The following is a 23,854-nucleotide window of genomic DNA, read 5'->3' as shown; positions in this document are numbered from 1 at the left end:
GGTGCTGCCCCGCGTGGCGAAGCTGGGGGTGCGCGCGCCGGAGTGGTGCGCGCGGGCGGGGTGGGCGTGCAGCACGCATGTGGTGCCCGCGGCGTGGGGGCGGTGCACGCCCGCGGTGCCCGTGCCGGACCTCGGGGGGAAGGGGAGGAGGAAGGAGAGGGTGCGGGAGGTGGCGGAGGAGTTGGTGGGGATGAAGGAAAGGTGGGGGAGGGGCGAGGGCGGGGGAGGGGCAGGGGCAGGTGCAGGGGATGAGAGGGTGCTGTGGCTTTGCGTGAATCGGTATGCGCCGGCGAGGGGGGAGGGCAGGGGCGTGACGCTGTTCTTTGCGCATGCGATCGGGTTCCCGAAGGAGGTGGGTTCTTGCTCGGATTCGCCTTGGGGTTCTCCTCCGCCATCGCGCGTGTCCCGTTCCGTCCCGGGCCTGCTCTTCGCTTCCTCCGCTGACACGGTGCTACGCAGATCTGGGAGCCGACGATAGCGCGCCTACTCGCGCACACCCGCGGGCGCGTCGACATCGCGGAGATCTGGTGCATCGAGTCCGTCCAGAACGGCGACTCGGCGCTGCTCAACGACGGCAACCTCGGCGGCCTCTGTGCGTGTTCACCCCCCGTCCATTTACATAATCACTCACGCATGCATCCACCCCCTCCAGACGACTGGCAAGACCACGCGCGCGACATCCTCGCCTTCCTCACCGCCTACCTCCCCGCCTCCCCGTCCTCAACATCCTCATCTCTACCAACCTTCCTCCCGCGCGTCCCCGCCCCCCTCTCCGCCCACCGCGCCCAACACGGCTACACCTCCCGCACGCTCGTCGCCATCGGCCACTCCTTCGGCGGGTGCACCACCGCGCTCGCCGCCACCGCCCGCCCCGCCCTCTTCTCCGCGCTCGTCCTCGTCGACCCCGTCATCATCCCGCACGGCTGCTACCCGCCGCGCACCGTGCGCGGGCTCGTGCGCGGCGCGCTCGCGCGGAGGGAGGGGTGGCGCAGCAGGGCCGAGGCGCGGCGCGTGCTGGACCGCAGCCCGTTCTTCGCCGCGTGGGACCCCGAGGCGCTGGGCGTGTACGTCGAGTGCGGGCTGGTCGCGCAGGAGGGCGCGGGCGCGGGCGTGCGGCTGAAGACGAGCGGCGTGCAGGAGGCGATCCTGTTCACGGACACGCGCGTGCCCGCGGAGACGTTCGAGCGCCTCGCCGCGCTCCCGGCGCGCGTCGCGCTGCACTGGGTCATGCCCGGGCGCCCCGCGGAGCTCGGCCGCCGCGAGATGGGCGAGCGGTGCTGGCGGCGCAGGGCGAATGCGGGGAACGTGGTCGTGGAGCGCGCGTCGCATTTGGTCGGTGTCCTTGTGTTCTTCGTGCTGGGGGCGCGCTGATCGATTTGGGGCGGGTAGATCGTGCAGGAATGTCCTGGGGAGCTCGCGTTGGATCTTGGGCGCTTCTTGACTGAGCGGTGGGGGCGCAGGAGGGGACGGGGGACGGGGACGGGGAGGGAGGTGGCGGCGAGGTTGTGATCTCGTCCCACACCGCTGGCCGGGACTCTGGGATTCATGGACTTGTACAACCACACAAACACAAGCACAAGCGGCGGCGATATCTGTTCTCATCGAGTTTCATATGTTTGAAGTAGTGTACTGTGGTGGTAATGTAGGAGGGGGTCTTGAATATCAAGGATGGATGGAAGGGTATGATAGAGGAAGGGAGGTAATTGTGTAGAGTAGTGTATACGTATCGTAAAGTGAGTTATCGTTATTTGATGTGTAGGTACTTCGCTGTGTAACGTCTTTACGGGACGGCTGTCCATGCAGCTTGGAGGCTCGCCCCAGTGAAAACGGAGGAGATACAGTACGCATGCGCACGCAGGTGCAAGGCGAGAGGAGGTGCCGTGACCCTAGCCGTGTCGGCCACGTCCGCTGTTCCGGGATATCGGCGCGTGTGATCACGGACGTGTGCGCGGGAGCAAGGATACCATCAGCGGCGAGGGCTTGGGTCTCGGCGTTGATGCGACGGCTGATGGCGGGGCGGAGCGGTTTGTGGTCGCCGCGCCGAGCGGGTAGCAGAGGAGATACATAGGCGTGAGGACGGATGCGCTGGCGTGCCGCCCACGGAGTGCATCTGGGGTCAGGGCGGCAGAGCGGGGCAGTAGGCCTCCGTGTCGAGGAATGTCGATTAGGATGAATACATACATGCGGGATGGATACGTACGTGCGGGATGGGAGTTGCCGTAGCCAGGAGGGGTGCCGCTCGGACAACCCGAGCGCAAATGATTGCTCTGGTCATCGGAGAGGCACCACCTGCACGCGATGGCCACAGCCGTCCTGCTTGTCGAGATCGAAGATAGCAGATACTGGTATCAGTGAGCACGGAAGAGGGGCGCGGGGGACGGACCAGGCGGGTAGACGAACGAGGATGGCATCGTGCGCCTAGGCGACGGGGTTAGTGAGGCAGGGGGGGGTGGTCCTGCCACTGTGAGCAGTAGAGATACGCCAATGAGGATGAATGCCCTGAGGTACCGCCCATGAACTGGATCTGAGGCGATGGACGACCGGTCAGGGCAGCTGTGCCCCCATAGCGAGCGTTATAGAGTGGTGAGCAGGACCTGCGCGTGCATAGGGGACAGAGGCGGAGGAGGGCCGGAGGGGCGCCTCGTCCACGATCAAGGGTCATCCGTCCCCTAATCGTGGCCTAGGCGCCCTTCTCTCAATCTCGCTGCGTAACTTGTACGCACCTTTTCTAGACGGGGACGGAGACGGCGGCCTATCCGGACAGACGCGATGGATACCGCGGACGGACCGTGGTACGCTCCGATATCCGTACGCATCTGGATCGGGCGCGAAATTAGGGTGGTGCGCGGTGATTATCTGATGTCGTGTCGAGTTGAGTGAGCCACTGCGTTTGTCTGATGCCTACGGGTCTGCGAATGTCCTGTCAGCACTTAGCACCAGGTGCCGTCAGAGACGACGAGGGTAGACAGAGACGATCTGACCGTGCAACCTGAGGTTACAAGCGCCACATCTCTACGGCAAAACACTCCGAATCTGACTTTCCTTCGCCGTTCGACTTGTACGGGTAACGAAACTGCAGCAGCAGACGCAGGAGCATATGCGTCCGCTGAGTTCATTGTATGCTCCTGTGTCTGCTGCCGCGCCAGTAGAAGGATTGAATCACGGATTCATATCATATCCTGTCGGTGAATCGAGTCGATGAAACAGATCTGCCTCCTTCTGACATCCCAGGCTGCAGCATTTCTTTTGCAGCAAGTGTTCGACTGCATAGATGGAGCAGGATTAAGGGGTCTGTCGCCAGAAGGTGGGGTGTGGAACTCTGAAGACGATGCTGGTTGTAGCAGAAGACAAAAGAAAAGCAGAAAAAGCCTCAACGACAAAAATACATCTCGCTTACGTAAGCTAATTAATCGATAGTATCCGTGCAAACCGTCCGAGTCATCTCCTCTACCTTACTTCGTCCCTCCATCGCTCTATCTACGAGTCCAAACACGTATCTGGATTAGCAAAATGACGCTAGACGTCCTGCACTTTATCGACGCGAAAGGGGGGAACGCGGAGGAGATCCGGGAGTCGCAGAAGCGGCGCGGGCTCTCGACAGAGCTCGTGGACGAGGTAATCCAGATGTACGCCGAGTGGGTAAAATGTAAGGACCCTTCGCCCCTGTTTCAGGTTTGGGTGCCCCATGCTTATGGGATAGGCAGTGGACTATGAAGCGAGCCAGCTGAGCAAAAAGTCGAACGCGGTCCAGAAAGAGATCGCGGCGAAGAAGAAAGTCAGTAGTCAGTCCGTGCGTCGTTGCGCCCGGGGCCCGTGTTTACGTGCAGTGATAGGCGAAGGAAAACGCGGACGCGCTGGTGGCGGAGAAGAAGGAGATCGATGCGCAGGTGGATGCGAAGCGGAAGGAGGCGAAGGAGTTCGAGGCGACGATGCGCCAGAAGGCGTCGACTGTGGGGAATATTGTAGCGAAAGATGTACCCACTAGCCTGACGGAGGTGCGTTATCTCCTTCATTACTCAGGGTGCGTACCTAAGGACGGGGCATCTACCAGGACGACAATGTCACGCTCCGGACATGGCATCCTGAAGGACCGAACGCGCAGGTGGAGAAGAAGTCGGATATCATGCCCCATCATGAGGTGTTATTACGACTAGATGCTATGGACCTTGAGCGAGGTGCGTTGTAGTTACCTCTCACAGCATCGTCGTCTGACGTGATTCTGCCAGGTGCTAAGATTGCTGGACATCGAGGATACTTCTTGACAAATGACGGTATCGATCTGAATCAGGCGATGATCTCCTACGGACTAGATTTCCTCCGGAAGAAAGGGTACAAGAAAGTACAGCCGCCGTTCTTCATGAACAAGGATGTCATGGCAAAAACAGCGCAGCTGGATCAGTTCGACGAGGAACTCTACAAGGTCAGGACTTTTCCGTGTACTTTCAGCATATCCCCTGATGCGGCTCGCGTGATGTGTAGGTGATTGCTGCAGAAGACGAGAAGTACCTCATCGCAACCTCCGAGCAGCCCATCTCCGCCTTCCACTCCGACGAATGGTTCGAAGACCCCAAAACTCAGCTCCCCGTGCGCTACGCCGGCTACTCGACGTGCTTCCGCAAAGAGGCCGGCTCGGCGGGGCGCGACATGTGGGGCATCTTCCGCGTGCATCAGTTCGAGAAGGTCGAGCAGTTCTGCATCACCGAGCCGGAGAAGAGCTGGGAGATGTTCGACTCGATGATCGGCGCGAGCGAGGAGTTCTACAAGAGCCTCGGCCTGCCGTACCGCGTCGTTGCGATTGTGTCTGGTGCGCTGAATTTGGCGGCGAGCAAAAAGTATGACCTGGAAGCGTGGTTCCCGTTCCAGGGGGCATATAAGGAGTTGGTGTCGTGCTCGAATTGTACGGACTACCGTGAGTTTGTCATTTCCGTCACGAGTCCGAGTTTCGCTGAAGATTCCGGGTGCAGAGAGCAGACGGCTGGAAGTTCGGTGTGGCTTGAAGAGCAAAGACCAGGCGCGCAAAATCTACGTGCACATGCTCAACGGGACGCTGTGTGCCACAGAACGCGCCCTATGCTGTCTCGTCGAGAACTACCAAACGAAAGATGTGAGTGCTTCTCAAGATGGGCTCCTACTATGAAGGGTGCTGATATTTTTGATACACAGGGTCTCGTCATCCCCGAGCCTCTACGGCCATACATGCAAGGCAGGGATTTCCTGCCTTTCGTCAAGGACCTACCGAAGGGGTACAAGAGGAAGGAAGCCTAGATCCTTGTCTTGCACTGCTGTCTCTTGGTAGTATTTATGGAGTCATATCCGTTTGTGTTATACTGTGCAATTCACTTCCGTTGCGCATGCTGCCTGTTCGTGCGGTATCCAGATGCAATGTACCGTCTGTGGCTGCTGTATACTCTATCCTAAACTTACCCGGATACCGGAGCAGCTGCAGTCTAGCCGATGTTGGTACTACTATAGCCCACAGGTGCTTACACTGTCAACATGACATATGTCCGGTGCTCAGGACCACCGTACTATCGCCATGGGCAAGCTACTGCGAACCCGAAAGGAGTTAGCCCCATCGATTGACGGTGCTATGGATGTGGATGTGGCGAGCGAGGATAGTGCACCTGACCTTGACTGGCAGCGATGTGGTAGGTACGGTAACAGGTCGTCACCACTTAGCAGGTGAAGAGATGGATCCGATATTCGGAGTTGGAATGAGAAGGAGACACGCCCTCTTGTACTGGAGGCGAGAGCTTTGTTGATGTCCCGGTGCGGAAATTTGAGGAAGAAATGGACAGGGCCCGCGTACCGATATCGGGCTCCCAAGCTGACATGTGCATGCCATCGTTGCGTGATACGCCACATGAAGCCTGGCATACCTTGGCAATGCGGGGACCTATGGATTCAGCAGAGGTGCACTGAACGTTCACGGGTAGAAGATCGGCGCCAGAACGCCGACCACGCCACCCGGACAACGTCAAAGGGCTCTTGTACGTATCTGATAGATCCTACAGGAAAGTAGAATTCTGCCTTAATTACAAGGAAGGGTGTTAATATCTCGGATCACCAATGAATAATCATTTAGTGCCATCGGGTGTTAGTGTTCCCGTTAGAAGGAAAACGCATTGCATTGCTCAAGTACTTCACTTACAGCCGAACATCAGACCTAGGGATGACCCTGCCGATCTGGCCTATGATGTTTCCCTCTCGAATCCTAGTATTTCGCCGCTGGATGTCAGCTCAGTGGCCCTCCTGTTCTTGCGGGTTTTTGAAGTGAATCTCCAATTGCGGCCACAGTACGGCGAAAGACACGTGTAAATTGGGCATATCAGAAGATGTCTTAACATGACAAGGAAATTTCCACACTGCTAAAAGTCGAAGTTTGGCTTAGCTGGGTCCATTCGATCTTGGGCATGTTAAAGACAGAGAATGCTGATTGACAACGGTTTGATTTGGCAGAACCCTGGAATTTGCACCGTACGTCAGATCCAGCACCTGCCAGCACGGTCCATCCACAGGAGGCGTGAGGGATCTTTATCTACCCGGAGGGTTACCAGTGACCTCGACCTCGGTCCCGGCCAAGCTAATGCTTCCGACCGACGGTGGTCGCACTCACCGGAGATCCCAGCAGAGAGGTGACAGGCCCGGAATCATGATGGCGTTCTCAGCCATACTGTCGTGAGTGCTTTTCATGCGTTCTCGCCGCAGCGTTATTGCAGTGCATAGTCACAGCAGGCTTCGAGAGATATTAGAAGAATTCAGAGTCGAAAGTGAAACTAGGGACTGCGTTCGCTGGACTATCGTCAAACGGCAGCCTCGAGGTTCTTCGCGAGCGCATGTGAACAGTGAGACGAAACAGAGCTATCGGTTCGAGGGCATAATTAAATTTCCCACGCTTCTCGGTCGCAGAAGGTCAACGTAAACACGTTTGAGGCTCATGAGAATGAAGATCTATAGCTTCCATGTCATCGCACGATTACCCGTTTCCCTACAGAGCTTCCAATGCCTTATGGTGAGTCCCAGGCGCGATTCCCTAAAAATCTCAGGCCTATTGTGTTTGACACGTCTAAGATCTCGGCTTTCGGCCTCCATCAATACATACCCCCTGGGGAGCGTTACAACATGGCGGTGCGATTTGATCACAGGCTCCACCATCAAGCTTAGGTCAAGTATAAGACATACTCACATCTAGAATGTGCGGGCCGTCTTCAACTTAACTTATTCACCGAAGTCACAGACCTCGTGCTCTGACAGCTTGACATCTTTCTATAATTACCACTCTCCTTATAATCTAACTGACGCTCACACTCCTTCAATCGCTCAATCTCTCTGTATATACCTCATACTATGGCACAAGTAGGCATCTCAGCCAGTACCTCTGACGTGGAGCCGCAGTGGGAATGGGTAGGTGCACTCCAGGCCTATAGCAGGTATGTTATGCACTCCGCCACGCGGGATTTGGTCGAACCCATCTGGTAGACCGCTTCTAGGGTCCGAGCTCGTTAAGGAACGAATGCATATGTTCAGCGAAGGGTAAGCTATCCACTAGCCCGCCTCGCAAACTTGCTTGATATTTTTGGTAACAGCGCTCCCGAGCCATGCCATGGATTCACATTCCAGACTACGTGCAGTTCTGCGGACCTGATAAAACACCTCCACGACGCGATGGGTCATCTCAGGTACGCCATATTACTAAACTTCCTTCTCCCCGTCTACTCATTAAACGTGACAAAGATTTGTCACGCCTCTGATAGCAGCGTCTATCGAGGATGATTACCATGACTCGGAGAAGCGGGCCTGGGTCTACAGACCTCCGTCCGGCATCCAAGAGATAGAAGCTTGGATTCAGCAGACGTTGCTCGTCCACGAGACCGAGACGTCCGATGAAGAATTCATCGCCGCCATCAACCAAAAACGTATGCCGATCAAAGATGGTCACTTCACGAAGGTTTTCGAGTGTCATCTACTCCTGCGCAAGTCTGGGATCCACTCGCTGTTTATACACGGCAGCCATGCTCTTCTCGATCCCCAAGCGACTCTGGCTGTGTTCCGCGAGGTCTTTGACTACATCTCTCATCCGACATCATCCCCCTCCGCTATCGCCGACCTACCCTGGGGTGAGGAATGGCGCAATTTGCCTGCAGGCCCTATAACATCCGCGGGAGGGATACGCGATGGTGCTGACGTAGCAGTGCCGTCATTACTTCAAGAGGTTCGGAGAATAGTAACGCGGGATAAGGTGTTTTGCATAGTCTACAACGTCCGGTCAGAGGCTGACCGTCTCCTTCCCAGCCTTCAGAGGCACTGCAAGCTCAAAGAGCCGAGATTCGTCAACAGGGTCTGCCTATACGGACGCACGGCGTCATACCCGCGGCCAAGTTCGAAGCCCTCAAGGCCGCCCTCAAGCGATTGGATTTATCACTGACAGTCCTCCTGGAAGCGGCCTTCGTGCTGACGACCTTTGCCAACAACGCTCGGCAGGGAACCCTCTCCGAAGACGCGAATGTTCTTTTAGATATGACTATGTGGGTAGTAGCTGCCCAGACGAAAACTGCCGCTGACGATCAACTCAGGATCCCCCTCAATCCTCTATTCATTGGACCTCATAATCCGCGCGTACGCGTGGGAGCGAGCTTGGCCTACGCTCCCCTCGCCATCGACTTCAGAGACGTCCCAAAGGACGCTGTGTCTAGGGAGGCTTTGATCTCCGTCATGCAAAGTTTGCAGGCCCAGTATAGGAGATGGCTCGCGAGTCCGCACCTCCCCTTCCTGTCGTACCAGATGATGTTCCCCTCGAGCCCGAACCCCTCTGCCATCGTCGTGGCGGATATGGGGGTGATCGAAGATCATGTACCTTCACAGTGGCCAAGGGAAGCGAAGAAACCTACTCTCGAACTGCTCGATATGACGTTGGGGCATCGTCTGTCAGCGTTCACCCGGCCGTAAGTCTTGCATTATTGTGTGTCATCCGGTACGGTTCTAATGAATTGAGGAAGTGTTTGCCATGCCTGGTCTCTAAATAACGAATTGCACGTCCAAATCGCGGTACGCCTCAGATTACATGATGGTACCTCGCTTATCTCTTGTTATGCTTTAGGCGAGCGACATATGGGACAAGAAGGTCTTGGTAAATTTCTTGCACGAGTCACTAGACCTGGCACTCCTTCTGTCCCAGGACATCGCACCGATCCCCAAGCAGGTACATGCGAGGCGTGTCCCTGCTCAAAGCTGCGCCACGGAGCCGGTTCATGAGCCTCGTCCTGGTTTTGTGGGCAACTGGGGAAGACGAATGGCTCGGCTCCTCGGGATAACTCGGATAGCCTGAGCAAATGCAGGTTTCCTCAAGTCTTTGAGGCAAGGTCATCTCGTCCTCAGCACAGGCAGGGGCAGCGTCACCTGTGCCAATATGTTGAGTATCCATGGTCGTTCCGTCCGGCTGTCAGTGCCACTACCTCACAACTGGGAAGACACAAGATCAAGCCGCTCGACGAAGGATACAATGCCAAATCACTTCTTCATAGTATTGTCCTCTACTGATACATACAATCGCCGGACGCTTAATATGTACAATGTCGTCTGTAGCCGTTTCTGTCTGCAATGCAGATCCTATTTATTTCCTCTTGGTACTCGTGTATGTATGGTGGTGCTGTTACTCATCATTCCTCAGAAGAGTCGCTTGAGATAGGACTGTCAGAGTCCGAGGAATAATAGTTTCTATTATCCTCTACGGTCGGTTCAATAGAGCTAGGATCGTCCTCTTCTATGGCGATCTCCGGTAAATCAGGAGCTATGGACCAACACGTGTCTTCGTGGTATTGCAGGACGAAGTATCGTTCGAACCACTCACACAGCTCTTCTTCGATGCAAGAGCGTGGGATGGAGAGCTCCGTCAAACGGTGCCCCAGCCCGGCACGCTCCTGGCATACGTCCCATAGAAGTGAAAGCTTGAACCGACCGCCTAGCTTGAGTTTCTGTAGTCGCGGCCATAGAACCTGGTCGTCGTTTCGATTTTTTTCTGTCAATGTGAGCAGTATATCATCCCTAATGCCAGTCCTGGCATCAGCGATGATCGCAAGCTCTTCCAGAGCAGGCATTGCATCGGGACGACCGAGCACCAGCATGCATTCGAAAGACCTCAATGTCAGCGAGGTTAGAGAGGGAAAACGCAGAGCCCCATGAGGCTTCCAGAACGCGTCCATGACGCGTTCCATCCTGGACTGAGTAAGGCTGCGTCCATCGAGATCCAATGCCTTGAGCACTGGCATCTCAAGCAGCGAGAAAAGAAGATCGCTGTGATCTGAAGACAACTCCAAAGTTTCCAACCTGTTAAGTAAAACCCGCCGTCTAGTAGCAACAGGAACTACAACGCTCCCGTTGATGATGAGTCGCCGTAATGATACGGTTGCATTGAGAACTGCACGTAGATCCTTGTATGTCAGCCACATGACGTGGTGAGGAGGCGCCAGCATGAGCGTCGTGAGACGCATGAACATGTGCGGCTCCGGGAGTATGCAGCCCGCGCCGCCCAAGAGCATGGTGTGCAGCTGTGGTGCCCCTGCACCAAATAGCTGGGCCTTCAAAAAGAGTGGGGCGCAACTCTGAGTACAAAGTTCTGGTGAAACGCGGATCTCGAAGTGCTGGAGCTCACGAGCGCTAACATTGGCGAGAGGTTCAAAAAATCGCTGCACATCGCTAGATGGACGCGTTATAAGCGTTAGCTTGAAGCTCTGCCATCGGTCAACATGCCCACAAAGTAGTTGGAACTCCCGAGTAGGCAATCTCTTTGAACCCCCAGGCATGATTGTAATATTGAGCTTTTCTGTGCCAGAGCGTTCAATGTAGGCTTGAATACGCGAGCGAGTCCCCTTGCTAGGCCGCCCCACATATATGTTCGTCCACAGTGTGGGCGAAGATAGCGCTAGATGTCGCCAGCGGCGGCAGACCTGAGCAATAGTGATCTCGAAAGGTGCTATTCCAGTACCGCTACGCTTGTCCCCGTTCATAGCGCCCAGCCTAAAGACTCGGCGGAGTATATCATCATCTAGGAACGCAAGCAGACGTGTCTTGCACCGTAGTACCATTTCGTCTGTGGTGGCCTGCAATAGCTTGGACAATTCAAGCTGCTCGTCGTTCATAAACTTCATGACACCGCAGATCTTTTTTTCGTTCTCGAGAGACCTGCCTCTCATCCCCACGTAGGTCTCTTGCGCATCCATAGCGACCTTAATGCACCTTTGGAGCGATTCCACAATAGCTGCCGTCCGGGTCCTGAGCTGCTTCACAGAGAGCTGCTTCAAGTTAAGTGATTCCATCGATAGAGAGTCAATTCAGCTACACCAGCAGGACGAGGAATCTGTAGAGGAAGCACGAGCGGCTCAGATTAAGGTGGAGCGAGAGGTGTGGCTAGAGAGAGATGCGTGGGAACGTCGCGTCTGACGCGCGTTAAATGAGGCACGAATGCGTGACGACACGCGTCTGTCACACTTTCTTAGCTCGAACTCGGCTCGGCTCACCGCTATGAGCGGCTTGAGGCGTTGTTTAGACCACTAAGTCAAAGTGTACCGTACATCATATGCAGGTGTTGTACGCGTGTTCACATACAAGGAGCCATTGCCTGAGCTGCAAGCTCGCAAGCCGTCAGCGCGTCAGCTCAGTTCTTTCCAGCTCGGCTGGCTCGACCCACCCCTACAGCCGTCCGAGCTTGCGTAGACAGCCCTCAGCTTCGACATCCAAAGGTCAAAAGCCTCACATATCCAACGCTCAACCACCCCCACAATAAGCAGACAGGTTATACCCCACCCACGCACGCATGCTCGAGGAAGGCCCTCGCCCGAATCCAAATACGTTCTGAGCTTACAGTATATGCAAATCTCTCCGATGTAAATCCGCTATATGCCCCGATCTCCCATAGCACCAACACAACACGCCCACCCAGCTCACAGCCTCGCCCTCCCCACCCCTCTCCGCTCCCGCTCCGCGCACTTCTTCTGCACGAACTCCCATATCTCCTCCGCTTCACATTTACAAATCAGCTTTGGGTCCTCGTTGTGAGTGTGGGAGGGGACGTACCGAGCGCTTTCGGCGCTTCCTGTGTGATCTAGAATACCGTATGCATGATGAGCGGAAGCGGCACCTGGCGAGAAAGGGACGCAGGGGCGGGAAGAGACACGCACCAGATGCCCCGCCCCAGGAATCAGCACGTTCCCCGCGTTCGCCGGCCGGCGCCACGCGCGGTACGGCTGCATCTCCTCGCCGCCGATGCTACACAAACACATTCCCCCAGTCAGCACCATTTCCATAACGCATGACGCATAACCCTCAACGGGGGCAAAGAGAGAAAGGGAAAAGAGGGAAGGAAACTCACTCGCCCTTCTTCGGCTTGCCCGGGAGGACCCACTTCAGCTCGACGCGCTCGTCGAGAGCGGGGAGGCGCTCGAAGACCTCGAAGGCGACGGTCGTGTCGGAGAACATCGCCGCTTCCTATTCCGTCGCAGTGAGTACCGATGGGGAATGGAGAGGGTGGAGGGGAAGGGAAGCAGACGGGAGAAGGGAGAAGGGGAGAAGTGTACCTGGAACCCGCTCATCTTGAGTCTGACCCCTCCCTCAGGGTGATCGGCGAGCCCGCACTCGACGTACACGCGCAGCACGGCGGGGTCCCACGCGGCGAAGAAGGGCGTCGCGGCGAACTGGGCGTGGGCTTCTTCTCTGTGTGCGTGGGGATCACGTTCACATTTCAGCTTACGACGAAGAGGGGAGGGACGCACCGCGACTTCCACGCCGCGCGCCGCCCGACCGCGCCGGCGGTGAGCTGGAGCTTGATCGCCTGGTTGTACGTCCCCACGGGCAGGATGACGGGGTCGATCAGGACGAGCCCGCCGGTGAAGAGCGAGGGGTGGGTGAGCGCGGCGAGCGTCCTGGTGTCCGACACATTAGTATAGGGACTAGGAAGAAGAGGGGGGGAGGGGGGACTAACGCGGTGCACCCCCCGAAACTGTGCCCCGCAACGATGAGCGTCCGGCCTTCGGGCTCGAAGCCGCGTGTGAGGCGTTGTTGCGCCAACGACGCTGGTACCGGCGCGAGGTGCGTTGGTAACTCCCCTTTTATCTTGTATGGTTCCGGTGGGTAGTTGTAGTTCGATGGCGATTCGGGATGAAAGGGGGGCGGTAGGTAGTACGTCAGGAAGTTCACCATGTCGCGGGTGTTGTCGCGCCAGTCACCTATACGGGGGAAAGAGGGGGGTAAGTGGAGTGAGGGGAGAGGGGAAGAGGAAAGGAGGAAAGGAGGAAAGGGGCATACACACACAGGCTGTTGTGGTTGAGGAGGGACTCGTTGAGCAGGGCGGCGTCTCCGTGCTGCACGGCTTCCCAGGCCCAGATTTCGTCGATCGTGATGGAAGAGGCGCTGGATTCGGCGACGAGGTGCGCAATGGTGGGCTCCCATATCTACATACGACGACAACAAATAAGCAAGGGGAGCATATGAGCAATCTAAAACATGGGCGAGTGGTACAGACGCACCTCCTTCGGGAACCCAGTCGCGTGCGCGAAGAACAGCGTCGCGCCCTTCCCCCCCTCCCCCCTCTTCTCCCCGTCCTTCAGCGCGTACCGGTTAACCACATTCCACAACCCCTCCCCGCTCTCGTCCTCGCCCAGCACCTCGCCAGCCGCGTACCTTTTCCTCACCTCCAGCAGCCACTCGACGACGCGCCCCACCCACCGCCGCTTCTCCGCCTTGTCCGCGATGCGCTCGCCCGCCTCGGGGCTGAGGTCTGCCGGGACGGGGACGTGGGGCGCCGAGCGCGGGCGCGCGGCGGGGAGGATGTGCGTGCTGAGCGTGTAGGAGGCGGCGAGCGGGGGGATGGGCTGCCGGGGAGGAGAGGGGACGGCGGGGAGGGGGGATTGCGGGCCCGGGGAGGAGGACGGTGGGAGGATGGGTTTGAGAGGGCGGGGGTGGACGGTGGGCAGGGAGAGAAGTGTTGTTGGCTGGGGGAGGGATGGACGGGGGGACATGGCGGTGTGGAGGAGGGGATGCGGGGTAAAGAGATCGACACTTGGAATGGTAATCAAGGTCGGCGTCATTGGTTGATCCGGGGTATTGCCGGCTTGACCGGCATCTTCATACCCGGCCCCGCCTTGAATAAGTAGACAGCAGCCAATCACAGACGTCGAATCCCAACCGGCGCGGCGACACGCCTGAGCCATCGACTACAAACCGCCACACAAGTCAATTCCCACGGTAACAACATGCCACAGACAACAACGAGCATGCAGTAAAAGACGGAGGTACGATCAAATGCTCAAAATATTCCAGCATACAGATGACCCAAAAACCCCTCTTCATAGAAGAAACTACAGAAATACAAGAAAAACCCACGATGAAAACACAGTATTATTGAAACCAGACACTACAATCCGATTTTGTAGTCTTTTTGTAGTCTCCAATACAAACAGACTTTAAAGTGGACATTAAACTTTGTAGTCAAGACTACAGCTAAAAAGTACAATGTTCGGCACACACCCAATTTTGCGGGTAAGGACTCATCCTTCGTAAACCCAGGACTCATAAAATGAAATTGATAATGATGGAATCACGCTGAGTCAGCCATCATGTGCCTCGCTGGTCGACTTTGCTTTTGCAAATTTGCACAAGTCCGCGTTTCGCGCCCTACAGGGTGCTTGTGAGTCGTTGACTGAATGTGCAAGATGTAGTGCAAGCTAGGATATACTACATAGCATTTACTTTCTAAAACTTATGTCCTTGACAATGTATATTGTGAGCTGGAAGATTGGAATTTGTATAGGCTGACAAAATACCCCCAGAGAGGATCCGAAGTCTATCTACTGACACTTCGGGAGTTACACTCTTTGGGGCCTAGCAAAAGATTGTATGGTAGGGATATATGAAATATCGGCTTTTGTAAATGATTTTGGGGCTCACAAAAGATAATCATTATTGAGAATTTCGAAGCTTGTAATATATATTTTCAGCAGTATTATCTTTGTTGATACATTATAATTAAGTCTTTTAGATTCCCTTCTGACACAGGAGGATTTGTAATCTTTAGGGCCAGGCAGAAGGTTGTACAAAAGAGAATTCCCAGCCAATCAGAGCCTGTGGAATTCCCTTTCATACAACCTTCTGCCTGGCCCTAAAGATTACAGATCCCCCAGTGTCAGAAGGGAATCTAAAAGATTTAATTATAATGTATCAACAAAGATAATACTGCTGAAAATATATACAGTGAACCACTTATATAATGCACCATGTGACGGGGTTTAGGTTTATTTCTTTTGGTCCTTGGTGATTGTTGTGTGTCAGTGCATATCAATGGCCATCTTACCCAACGAGGTTGAATTTAGACTCATCTGTGAAAACGACCCCCTCCCAGTCCTGAACTGTCCAATGTCGGTGATCCAATGCCCACTGCAACTGCTTCTGCCGATGCACTTTCATCAAGAGAGGCTTCTTCCACCTCACGTACGTCCATAAACCTTGCTCTTGCATGTGCCGCCATATGGTATCATCGCTGACATGCGGGAAGAACTTCCTCTTCACATCAGCGATGTCATCGCCGTAGTGAGCTTCCGAGCGGCCACTCGGGCGTCGCAGTCACTGAAGATACGTGGCCGACCTGTCTTCTGTCCAACGAGATAGTAGGCGGTCGTGCCAAAGTATCGGCGGTAGATACGGGACATGGTACAGCACAGGATTCCCATCTCCGAGGAGACCTGAGAGTTCAAGGGGCCATTGGCCTTGAGATGGCAGATGCGGGTGCATTTCGTGGGCGAGTAGTAAAGCATAGCATGCAGAATACAGTGTGCAGTGGTTGAAGACGCAGCGACAGGCGGTTCGTGTAGGATGAACGGAGCAAGGTTGATTCTGTGACAAGGGTCACATTCCACAAAAGTAATGCACCCCATGTGCTGAATCTTTCGACATCCCTCTCATCCCTCTCAACATTTGGGCACAATCCAAAACTTGTAGCACACTACATAGATGGTATACATACTGTAATAACAATTTTCTCCCTTCCAAACACCCGCTGAAGATGAGAGGGTGCAAAATATCAAAATCTGAGCAGGTGGTGCATTACATAAGTAGTCCACTGTATTACAAGCTTCAAAATTCTCATTAAAGATTATCTTTTGTGAGCCCCAAAATCATTTACAAAAGCCAATCTTTCATATATCCCTACCATACAATCTTTTGCTAGGCCCAAAAGAGTGTAACTCCCAAAGTGTGAGGCCTGATGATTCGAGTCGCGACTCAATTCAACGACTCCGTGGAGTCGCAAGCACCCTCTTGGGCGTGAAACGCGGACTGGTGCACGAAAGCAAAGTCGACCAGCGAGGCACATGATGGCTGACTCAGCATGATGCCATCAATCGCTATTTTTACAGCTCGTCCCAAAAAGGCGACACGTTGTGCCGGCCTTGTATCCTCGACTGTATTATAGCTACTTCATTTCCTTCACTGTGTTTCGTTCCGACTGGTATACCTCGCGGGCAACAGTCTATGAAAAGTGTCTACTAGTATGTCTTGCTTATTATTCTCAAAGCATAAATAAAGTCGGGCAACGCGCGACTTTCTGGCAACGCGATTTTGAAGATGTTATACTACGGGGGCACGGGCAATACTTTCGCACCGATGGCCATGGCCTTGTCCAATTATCGGGCTCCGGGGGGGGGGGAGGATAAAAGACTTGAACCCGAATCAGTGCTTTACACGATATACACAATGCTCTCTTTGTCTCCGCGCCTTAAATCTCAGGCCCTGTTCTACGGTATACGAGACTCAGCGGACCCCCCAACCGGTCTCTCATCAAGCTTTTTACATGGTCAACCCTCTGCATGTCATCTCCGCAATGAGAAATCCAGGTACGTTCACAGACTGTCGACTACTGTCCGCACCTCGCTCACCGTAGTGTATCTACCTGCCACTCCATATACGACCGGGAAGCGGGGAGAAGGATGATATACTCGAGGCAGTAGTGAGATCCATGGTCATAGTACATATGGCGCAAACTGCGTTGTGAAGGTCAGCATGGCTAGGACATGGTGTGGTATGGGGACGTGAAAGGTAACCTAACTAGGGCATGGGGGATCCTCACTCAGGCTGACGTCGAGACAAAAAGGCAAGTAGCCTACTTTTTACTTCTCGTCATCCTTATCCGAAGGTCGTCAGTCATCGTGGATTTTCTCAAAGAATCGCCACAGATCCCTCTTTAAGCCCCACGAGGCCTCAGACGGCTGGCACGCTTTCCCCGTGCTTGTATCTATATTTATAGTCATGACGGTATACCTCTACAAAATACGCACACTCGCTGAACAATTCGCCCAGCCTAACCTCATAGACGTACATGATGTCGACATCGACGACATCCGAGATCTCCAGCCTCCTCGAGACACTAACGACCTCACTAGATGTCTTCAAAGCCGAGCTCGTCCGGCAACACTTCCCGGAGCCCTCCCTCCTGACCTCCCGGCCCCACGCGATCGACGACCCGTCCTACGTGACCCCGCCGAGGATGTACGAGGCGCGCAGGGTAGCCGTGAGCAGCCTGGTGAGCCCCCCAATCATATTCCGCTGCAAGTATGTGGTCTCGAATTCTGATCACTGATACCGCAACCCGGTACCAGGACCGCTTGAGGCTCCTTCTGGAGAGCCCCGCGGAGGCCTTGGCTGTGTCGTGCATCGCATCCGGCGAGATACAAGGCGTGCGCCTTGCTGCCGAGCTGGGGCTGCACGAGGTACTCGCAGATGCCCAGAACCCAGAGGAGGGCGAGGACGTGCGTGTCGTGGCGGTGAAGACGCGTACGGATGCGCCGAAGCTAGGTGCGGTCCTTTCTCAGGCTTCTCCGCATCAATGTGACCAGTCATACTGAGGTGCATGCAGAGAACGTGCTCAGGCTCCTAGTGAACCGGGGGTGGTTCCGCGAGACTAAGGCTGGATGGTTCGCGAATAATCGGCGCAGCCACATGTTGCAGAAGGGCTCGAAGGGGTATCATTGCGCCAAGGACATGTGAGGGCGCACGAGGACTGTCAATCACAGTGAGTGACTATGGCTAACGGACGTCCAGGAGCTTCTACATGAACAACGCCATCGACAAGCTGCCCGAGGCCATGACGCACCCCGACGAGAGCTTCCGGATGTCCAGGAACCCCGAGCGCACGGCGTGGAATATATACGCGAACTCTGACCTGCCATTTTTCGGGCCAAGGAGTTGGCTGTCGGACAAGCCCGGCGAGGCTGAGAGATTCGCGCTGGGGTGGGTTTCGGTTACGCAGACGCCAGGGGATCGATGCTGAGTAGATATTGCAAACGCCAGGATGGGGGGATACGGCGTCGCCTCTGACAACGGTGTCACCTACGACGTGCCGTGGATGGATTTCGTGAAGGGTAAAGACGCGATAGTGGATGTTGGAGGCGGGCAGGGGACGCTTTGCTGTGCCCTTGCAGCTGCGTGCGCACCAGTCCTCCTCCTCCCGCAATTCTTGTGATGCTAACGCCATGGGGACAGGTATCCCGAGGTCAAGTTCGTCGTGCAAGACCTCCCGGCCACCCGAGAAGCGGCGGAGAAATACATCGCGTCGCGGGGCGTAGCCGGAAGAGTCATATTCGAGGAGCAGGACTTCTTCGAACCGAATCGACGCAGGGGGACGGGGAGGTATGTCTTTTTGATGCAGAAAGGTCGGTTGCGGTCGCAGACTGGTGGTTGTGGCTTACCGATACTTGATCAATGACAGTCTTGCACGATTGGTCGGACGAGGAGGGTGCTAGGATTCTGAGTAACATTCTGGACGGGGAGGTAGGCGTCCCGATCATGGAATCTGATCCCCTTCTGAGCGTCGTGCTGCATTTCCATTGCAGAGTCAGATGTTCATCATAGACTTGATTATCCCGCCCACGACCGTGTCCCCAGACGGACCGAGCGTCAAGGAATCTCTGGCGACCGTAGATATACAGGGCCCTTACAAGCCTATCCCGTCACCGCCCTTTATACCAAATGATTTCGGCGATATGCACAGGATCGCGCATTCAATCAACATATGCCTGATCTCGCTCTGTAACTGTAAGTAGGCTAGGTTGCTCCTCCTGAGATATATCCCACCTTGCATAGCGTTTGAACGGACGTATGCGGATATGGAGAACATGGTGCGGCTGGCGGGGATGAGGATAAAGACGGTTACTACTACAAGGTGAGGATCAGCTGAAGTTAGTTTCATGAATTATTAACTCGTCAGGGCACGATACAGGGGGTATGTGCATGTTACGGAAGTGGAGGTAGATACGGAAGTTTACCAGGGCCGTTTTAGACTGAGTCACGAGTGAAAGGAAAGCCGAAGCAAGTACGTACGGCTTTACTACATTGAGTTGCATAGAATTTTGGAGAGGCCGGATCATAGTAACGAGACGGTGGCACTCATTCGGGAGGCTGAAGCTTTCTGGCAGCATCCCGAGGGTGAATCAGCCCCTGTTCGGTGGAAGTATGTGGCCTCTGTCGAGTGCATAGTCCATATCCGATATGTCTGGAAGAACATGATTGGTGATACACGTGGGAATTGCTTATGGAAACAAGGGATATGATCAAGATATACTATCATTGAGGGGGTTCTGCAAAAAGTATCCAATTCGGCCTGTAGCATTCCACACACTTGACGGATTCTTATCGGATCTTCTGCATATTGTGTGTAACTTAGTGATGAACGTCCTCATTATTTTTGTGCATTTTTATGCAGCCTGTGGAAGGTAGGAGAGAGATGCCGGTTCATGTAGGGGGTTCTGCAAAAAGGCGTCACATGCGGTCACAGTGGGATCTCGCGACGAGCGATGTCACGCTTTTGTCACGATATGGGCCCGGGAGATGTGCAAAGTTGCCTCTCTATCTCGACACACTCGTTATTTACTCTATCGGGCTGGTGTATTGTACTGTAGACAGCATATTCATGATATCCCAAGCCATTCCGCTGCAGTCCGTTGAGAGCATCACGAGAGATCTAGTGGACACTGTTTCTTTCCCATGGCCTACAGGACCCGTTTTCTCTCCCTCTCTTCAACCACAGCAGATATTCCCATTCTGACTTGGCAGAGGGTCTATTCTAGTGTATATATACCTGCCTGAGCTTACCCAACATTTTTTGGTTGAGTGTGGAACGAGATATAAGGGGGTGAGGGGGTTCTGCAAAATTGCAGAACCCCCTCAATGATAGTAATGGCTGGAACAAGCTGCTGCCCATGACACAGTGCACATGACAATATATCGCATTTCGAGGCTCCTCCGTATAAGGGAATGGTTTCGACGCATCAGCAAGAGCCAGCAAATATGGATCCAGTTGGTCACATACCTCCTTATGTGTCCACCCGCCGCCGCAGCATTCATCGGCCCATCTATCTTACCGCAGCAGAACTTCACCTTTCTTCCTTTTTTTAGACAAGCGATATTATTATCTAGCAACTGACTATAGGTACAGCTCTACTTCACCTTTCTACCTTGTTCTACATTCTCCCGTAGAAGCCGGAGCGGGTCAGTCACAGGGCGCGTCCTCGCGTGCCTTTTGTCGACAGTGAAGTGCTTCCAAAACGGCACATTTGGTGTTGCCGCAAGGCGTGAAATCGACACAGAGGAGATATGCCCCGGTAGCCGCGTACTGCGTCCCGTACTCGACCTTGCCAATATCTACGACTGTCTCGCGCGCGGAGAAGATGGAGGGGAGTATGACGGACTCCTTTGGGTCGTCCTTGTGCATGAGCTGCGACCCGCGAGGCTTGAACTTCTTCTGGTAGGGGAGGGACGTGTCCGGGATGTACTCTAGACTAAACCATAGGGCGTATTCTTACCGCGTATGCCCAACTTGCGTTTAAGGTATGCCGCGAGCGCAACATTGATCAGCGAGGTGTGGTGGCACTCAGTCCAGAGGGCGAAATCCATCCATGCAACGTTGTTACCTGTCATAGCAGTGACGTGTTCACGGATCTCGCCATAGAAGGTGCGTGCCTCTGTATGCGGACTTGACACTCTTTTGACTGGTTTGTTATAAGAGTCAATGAATGCCCGTCAATGAGAGGAAGTGCTACCTACACAGTACGTTGCAAGACTGCATCCCCCGCATCGCTTGAATTCTCCTCCTATGCAGCGACGCATCTGACCACAGCCCTTGCATTGGCGGTGGATATGCAGCGGATCGGCACTATGAAACATGTGATTTGACATCGTGGTCAACAAGCTCGAAACTAGAGATCAGTTCAGTGTTGGGAAAACTGGTTAGTATGTATTGAGTATTCATGTCTGTTGCACAATTGTTGTCTCACATAACAATGTTATAATTAGTGGGTGGCCTGTGGCAGGGAGAACAATATGCAAGAGAGCCACCGGCATTAGCTGAATTATGACAATTACCGAAATTAGCAGCAGCCACAATCCTTCCACACGGCTCATCTGTGATAACACACATACCAGATACCATTTTGCTCAAGCTTCCAGCGATTAATCACATCCATCTGATTGTCATGGTGTGACACAGGCGCGCTTGCGGAGACACCGCCGCTTCTTTCCATAACACATCTCATTGGCAGGGTGTTCCATACGGTTCGACAGGGTCAAGTAAAGATGGAAGGCCAGAATGCGGAATGGTTTTCGTAATTCCCTTGTAGCAGTAAGATAATCCTTCAAAAGTAAATAGCACCTATGTAGGATATAATTCTTCATCTCTTGCCTCCTCCGTTGAAGGGGAACGGTTTTGATCCATCCTACGATACCCTTAAGAACACATAAAGTATCAAAACAGGAGTTAAAATACACGCGTACCTCCTTATGCGTCCATCCACCACAACAACAGGTATCTTCCCCGTCTATCTTGCCACAACAGAAGTTCACCTTCTGCCCTTGCTCTATGTTTTCCCATAAAATTCCGAAAGGATCGGCAACGGGATACGCCTTTGCGCGGATCTTGTCAATACTGAAATGTTTCCAGAACGGTATATTCGTCTTCCCGTCCGGGGTGAACATGACAGCGAGGTAGTACCCACATATCTGTTCCCATACTCGACCTTGCCTATATCCACCGCGGGCGGTCGCGCTGCAAATATCGTCTTGAGGAAAGGATCACAGCTCTCGTCCCTGTGCACGAGCTGCGTCCCACGCGGCTTGAATTTTTTCTGGAAGGGGAGCGCCGGGTCAGAGAGGTACTCCAGCTTGAGCCACATCACGCGGTCCTTGTCGAGACCTGAGAACCCTTGTCCACCGCCCTTGTGCAGGTATGCAGCGAGGGCGGCGTTAATGAGCGAGGTGTGGTGGTACTCGGTCTACATCGCGAATTCCATCCACGCGTTCTTGTTCCCTGTCCCCACAGCTGCTGCGTCGCGACAGTGGCGGTAGAGTTTGCAAACGTCCTTGTGAGTTTTCCAGTGGTGGACTTGACATTCCTTCGACTACCATTGAATCGTGATGGTGAGCAATGACATTCCTGGGGGAACGGGAGAGCTTACGCAGTAAGTGGCCATATGACATCCACCGCATCGCTTGAAGTCTCCGCCTATGCAGCGGCGCATCTGCCCACAGCTTTTGCAATGACGATGAGTGTGCAGCGGCTCAGCGCTGTGAAACATGGCTACTTCAGGATCCGATGTTATGGTCGACAAGCCGATCGCAGACATGTTGAGAGCGCGAAATGAGTGGCTGCACTTCCTGCCATTAGCTTATATATTTTTTCTCTTGGCCTGTGTCTCACATGATATCGGGTGGCTTGTGGCAAAAAAGAACAAAGATCTGAAGCAGGAAACAGATCTAGAGGCGAAACAGAGCCACCGGACTTTGTATTCCTCCCGCTGGCAGGTCACACATGAAGGGGGGGTACACAGCATTACGGGAGAAAGCCCGAAGGGCTTCCCGCCGCAAATGGGCCACCAGGCGGGGGTTTGGAGATCGTGGCTGAGCCGGGACTCCCGCCTAGAAAACCACATCCACGACCCAGTAATAAATACATGTCATGAGAAAACACAAGGGTGCAATGAAAGCCATGGGTGCCTCAAAACCTCTCATGCCACCTGAAAACCCAGTGGGAAAAACAGTGTGGAGAGAGGAAAGCTACCAGGCATTGTACAATCTGCAGCTTATCAAACATAAGGGTGGGCAGGGAGGGAAAAGCAAAAGGTAGCCTATGTGGAGCCCATATAGCGCGCTTGAGTGAGCGCGTCGTTGCCGTCGAAAGCAGGAGCTGTCACTGTGACCTGCGTAACGCTCACATTCATACAAAGTCTATATTCTATGCCTCTGCTCATTCCTCACGGCGGCATAGAATTCCGAACTTTGTATTCCTCCCGCTGGCAGGTCACACATGAAGGGGGGGTACACAGCATTACGGGAGAAAGCCCGAAGGGCTTCCCGCCGCAAATGGGCCACCAGGCGGGGGTTTGGAGATCGTGGCTGAGCCGGGACTCCCGGAAATTAGGAGTCCCGACGACGCGAACCGGTGAAGCCGGGATCTCCCAAACTCTAGGAGTCGGGAGGAGCAATTTAGTTTAGGTCAAAGAGAGGTTAAGAGAGACACAGCGGAGCAGTGTTGAGCGCTTTGAGGTGCTGCTACATGCAGCAGGGGCACACAGGTGTAGGGGCCAGTGGGGGTGCCAATCAAAGTAATAGGTGCAGGTGCAGGTGCAAGGGGCGAGGGGCGCGGGGCGCGGGGCGCGGGGTGCGGGGTGCGGGGTGCGGGGTGCAGGGTGCGGTGCAAGGCGCGGGGCGCGGGGCGCGGGGTGCGGGTGTGAGGCGAGGCGCCGCGCAAGGTGCACCCTGAGTTGTGGCGCAAGGTGAGGTGCAAGGCACGAGGTGAGGTGCGGGGTGCAGGTGCAAGGCGCGG

The 23,854-nt window shown here is 54.7% G+C and overlaps 7 protein-coding genes across 7 annotated transcripts in view; 4 read left to right on the top strand and 3 right to left on the bottom strand.

Moving 5' to 3' along the window:
* GLOTRDRAFT_123030 (uncharacterized protein) overlaps positions 1–1,808 on the top strand; it is a 2,780-nt gene extending 972 nt beyond the window's left edge. Inside the window, exons 2-4 of the mRNA XM_007871578.1 lie at positions 73–352; positions 460–592; positions 653–1,808. Of these exons, the coding sequence (XP_007869769.1) occupies positions 73–352; positions 460–592; positions 653–1,371 (1,132 nt within the window). The 3' untranslated portion in view covers positions 1,372–1,808. The remainder of the gene's footprint in view (positions 1–72; positions 353–459; positions 593–652) is intronic.
* A 1,641-nt stretch (positions 1,809–3,449) lies between these two features.
* Positions 3,450–5,416, top strand: GLOTRDRAFT_117822 (serine-tRNA ligase). The gene is made up of 8 exons (XM_007871577.1): positions 3,450–3,646; positions 3,705–3,775; positions 3,834–3,995; positions 4,052–4,175; positions 4,227–4,420; positions 4,480–4,909; positions 4,965–5,104; positions 5,164–5,416. Exons 1-8 carry the CDS (start codon positions 3,511–3,513, stop codon positions 5,263–5,265), a joined length of 1,359 nt encoding a protein of 452 aa, XP_007869768.1. The 5' UTR covers positions 3,450–3,510; the 3' UTR covers positions 5,266–5,416.
* Positions 5,417–7,232: 1,816 nt separating this feature from the next.
* Positions 7,233–9,325, top strand: GLOTRDRAFT_140824 (uncharacterized protein; the record flags this gene model as incomplete). The annotated part of the gene is made up of 8 exons (XM_007871576.1): positions 7,233–7,430; positions 7,480–7,533; positions 7,587–7,679; positions 7,735–8,239; positions 8,293–8,525; positions 8,574–8,942; positions 8,997–9,045; positions 9,098–9,325. The coding sequence occupies exons 1-8, from the start codon at positions 7,348–7,350 to the stop codon at positions 9,323–9,325; spliced, it is 1,614 nt and encodes a 537-aa protein (XP_007869767.1). The 5' UTR covers positions 7,233–7,347.
* A 331-nt stretch (positions 9,326–9,656) lies between these two features.
* Positions 9,657–11,216, bottom strand: GLOTRDRAFT_132692 (uncharacterized protein; the record flags this gene model as incomplete). The annotated part of the gene is made up of 1 exon (XM_007871575.1): positions 9,657–11,216. One exon carries the CDS (start codon positions 11,214–11,216, stop codon positions 9,657–9,659), a length of 1,560 nt encoding a protein of 519 aa, XP_007869766.1.
* A 501-nt stretch (positions 11,217–11,717) lies between these two features.
* Positions 11,718–14,009, bottom strand: GLOTRDRAFT_80888 (uncharacterized protein; the record flags this gene model as incomplete). The annotated part of the gene is made up of 9 exons (XM_007871574.1): positions 11,718–12,013; positions 12,070–12,097; positions 12,174–12,261; positions 12,365–12,480; positions 12,570–12,705; positions 12,765–12,914; positions 12,974–13,217; positions 13,301–13,442; positions 13,518–14,009. 9 exons carry the CDS (start codon positions 14,007–14,009, stop codon positions 11,937–11,939), a joined length of 1,473 nt encoding a protein of 490 aa, XP_007869765.1. The 3' UTR covers positions 11,718–11,936.
* A 3,353-nt stretch (positions 14,010–17,362) lies between these two features.
* GLOTRDRAFT_107967 (S-adenosyl-L-methionine-dependent methyltransferase) lies at positions 17,363–19,205 on the top strand (the record flags this gene model as incomplete). Its single annotated transcript, XM_007871573.1, has 9 exons — positions 17,363–17,563; positions 17,640–17,835; positions 17,918–18,023; positions 18,082–18,270; positions 18,331–18,465; positions 18,523–18,692; positions 18,749–18,810; positions 18,873–19,074; positions 19,123–19,205. 9 exons carry the CDS (start codon positions 17,363–17,365, stop codon positions 19,203–19,205), a joined length of 1,344 nt encoding a protein of 447 aa, XP_007869764.1.
* A 1,322-nt stretch (positions 19,206–20,527) lies between these two features.
* On the bottom strand, positions 20,528–22,655 carry GLOTRDRAFT_132689 (uncharacterized protein; the record flags this gene model as incomplete). The annotated part of the gene is made up of 4 exons (XM_007871572.1): positions 20,528–20,816; positions 22,045–22,304; positions 22,389–22,430; positions 22,488–22,655. 4 exons carry the CDS (start codon positions 22,653–22,655, stop codon positions 20,528–20,530), a joined length of 759 nt encoding a protein of 252 aa, XP_007869763.1.
* Between the last annotated feature and the right edge of the window lie 1,199 nt (positions 22,656–23,854).

The sequence above is a fragment of the Gloeophyllum trabeum genome, assembly GCF_000344685.1.
Source record: "Gloeophyllum trabeum ATCC 11539 unplaced genomic scaffold GLOTRscaffold_00014, whole genome shotgun sequence".
NCBI lineage: Eukaryota > Fungi > Basidiomycota > Agaricomycetes > Gloeophyllales > Gloeophyllaceae > Gloeophyllum > Gloeophyllum trabeum.
This window is presented reverse-complemented; position numbering and strand designations above follow the sequence as displayed.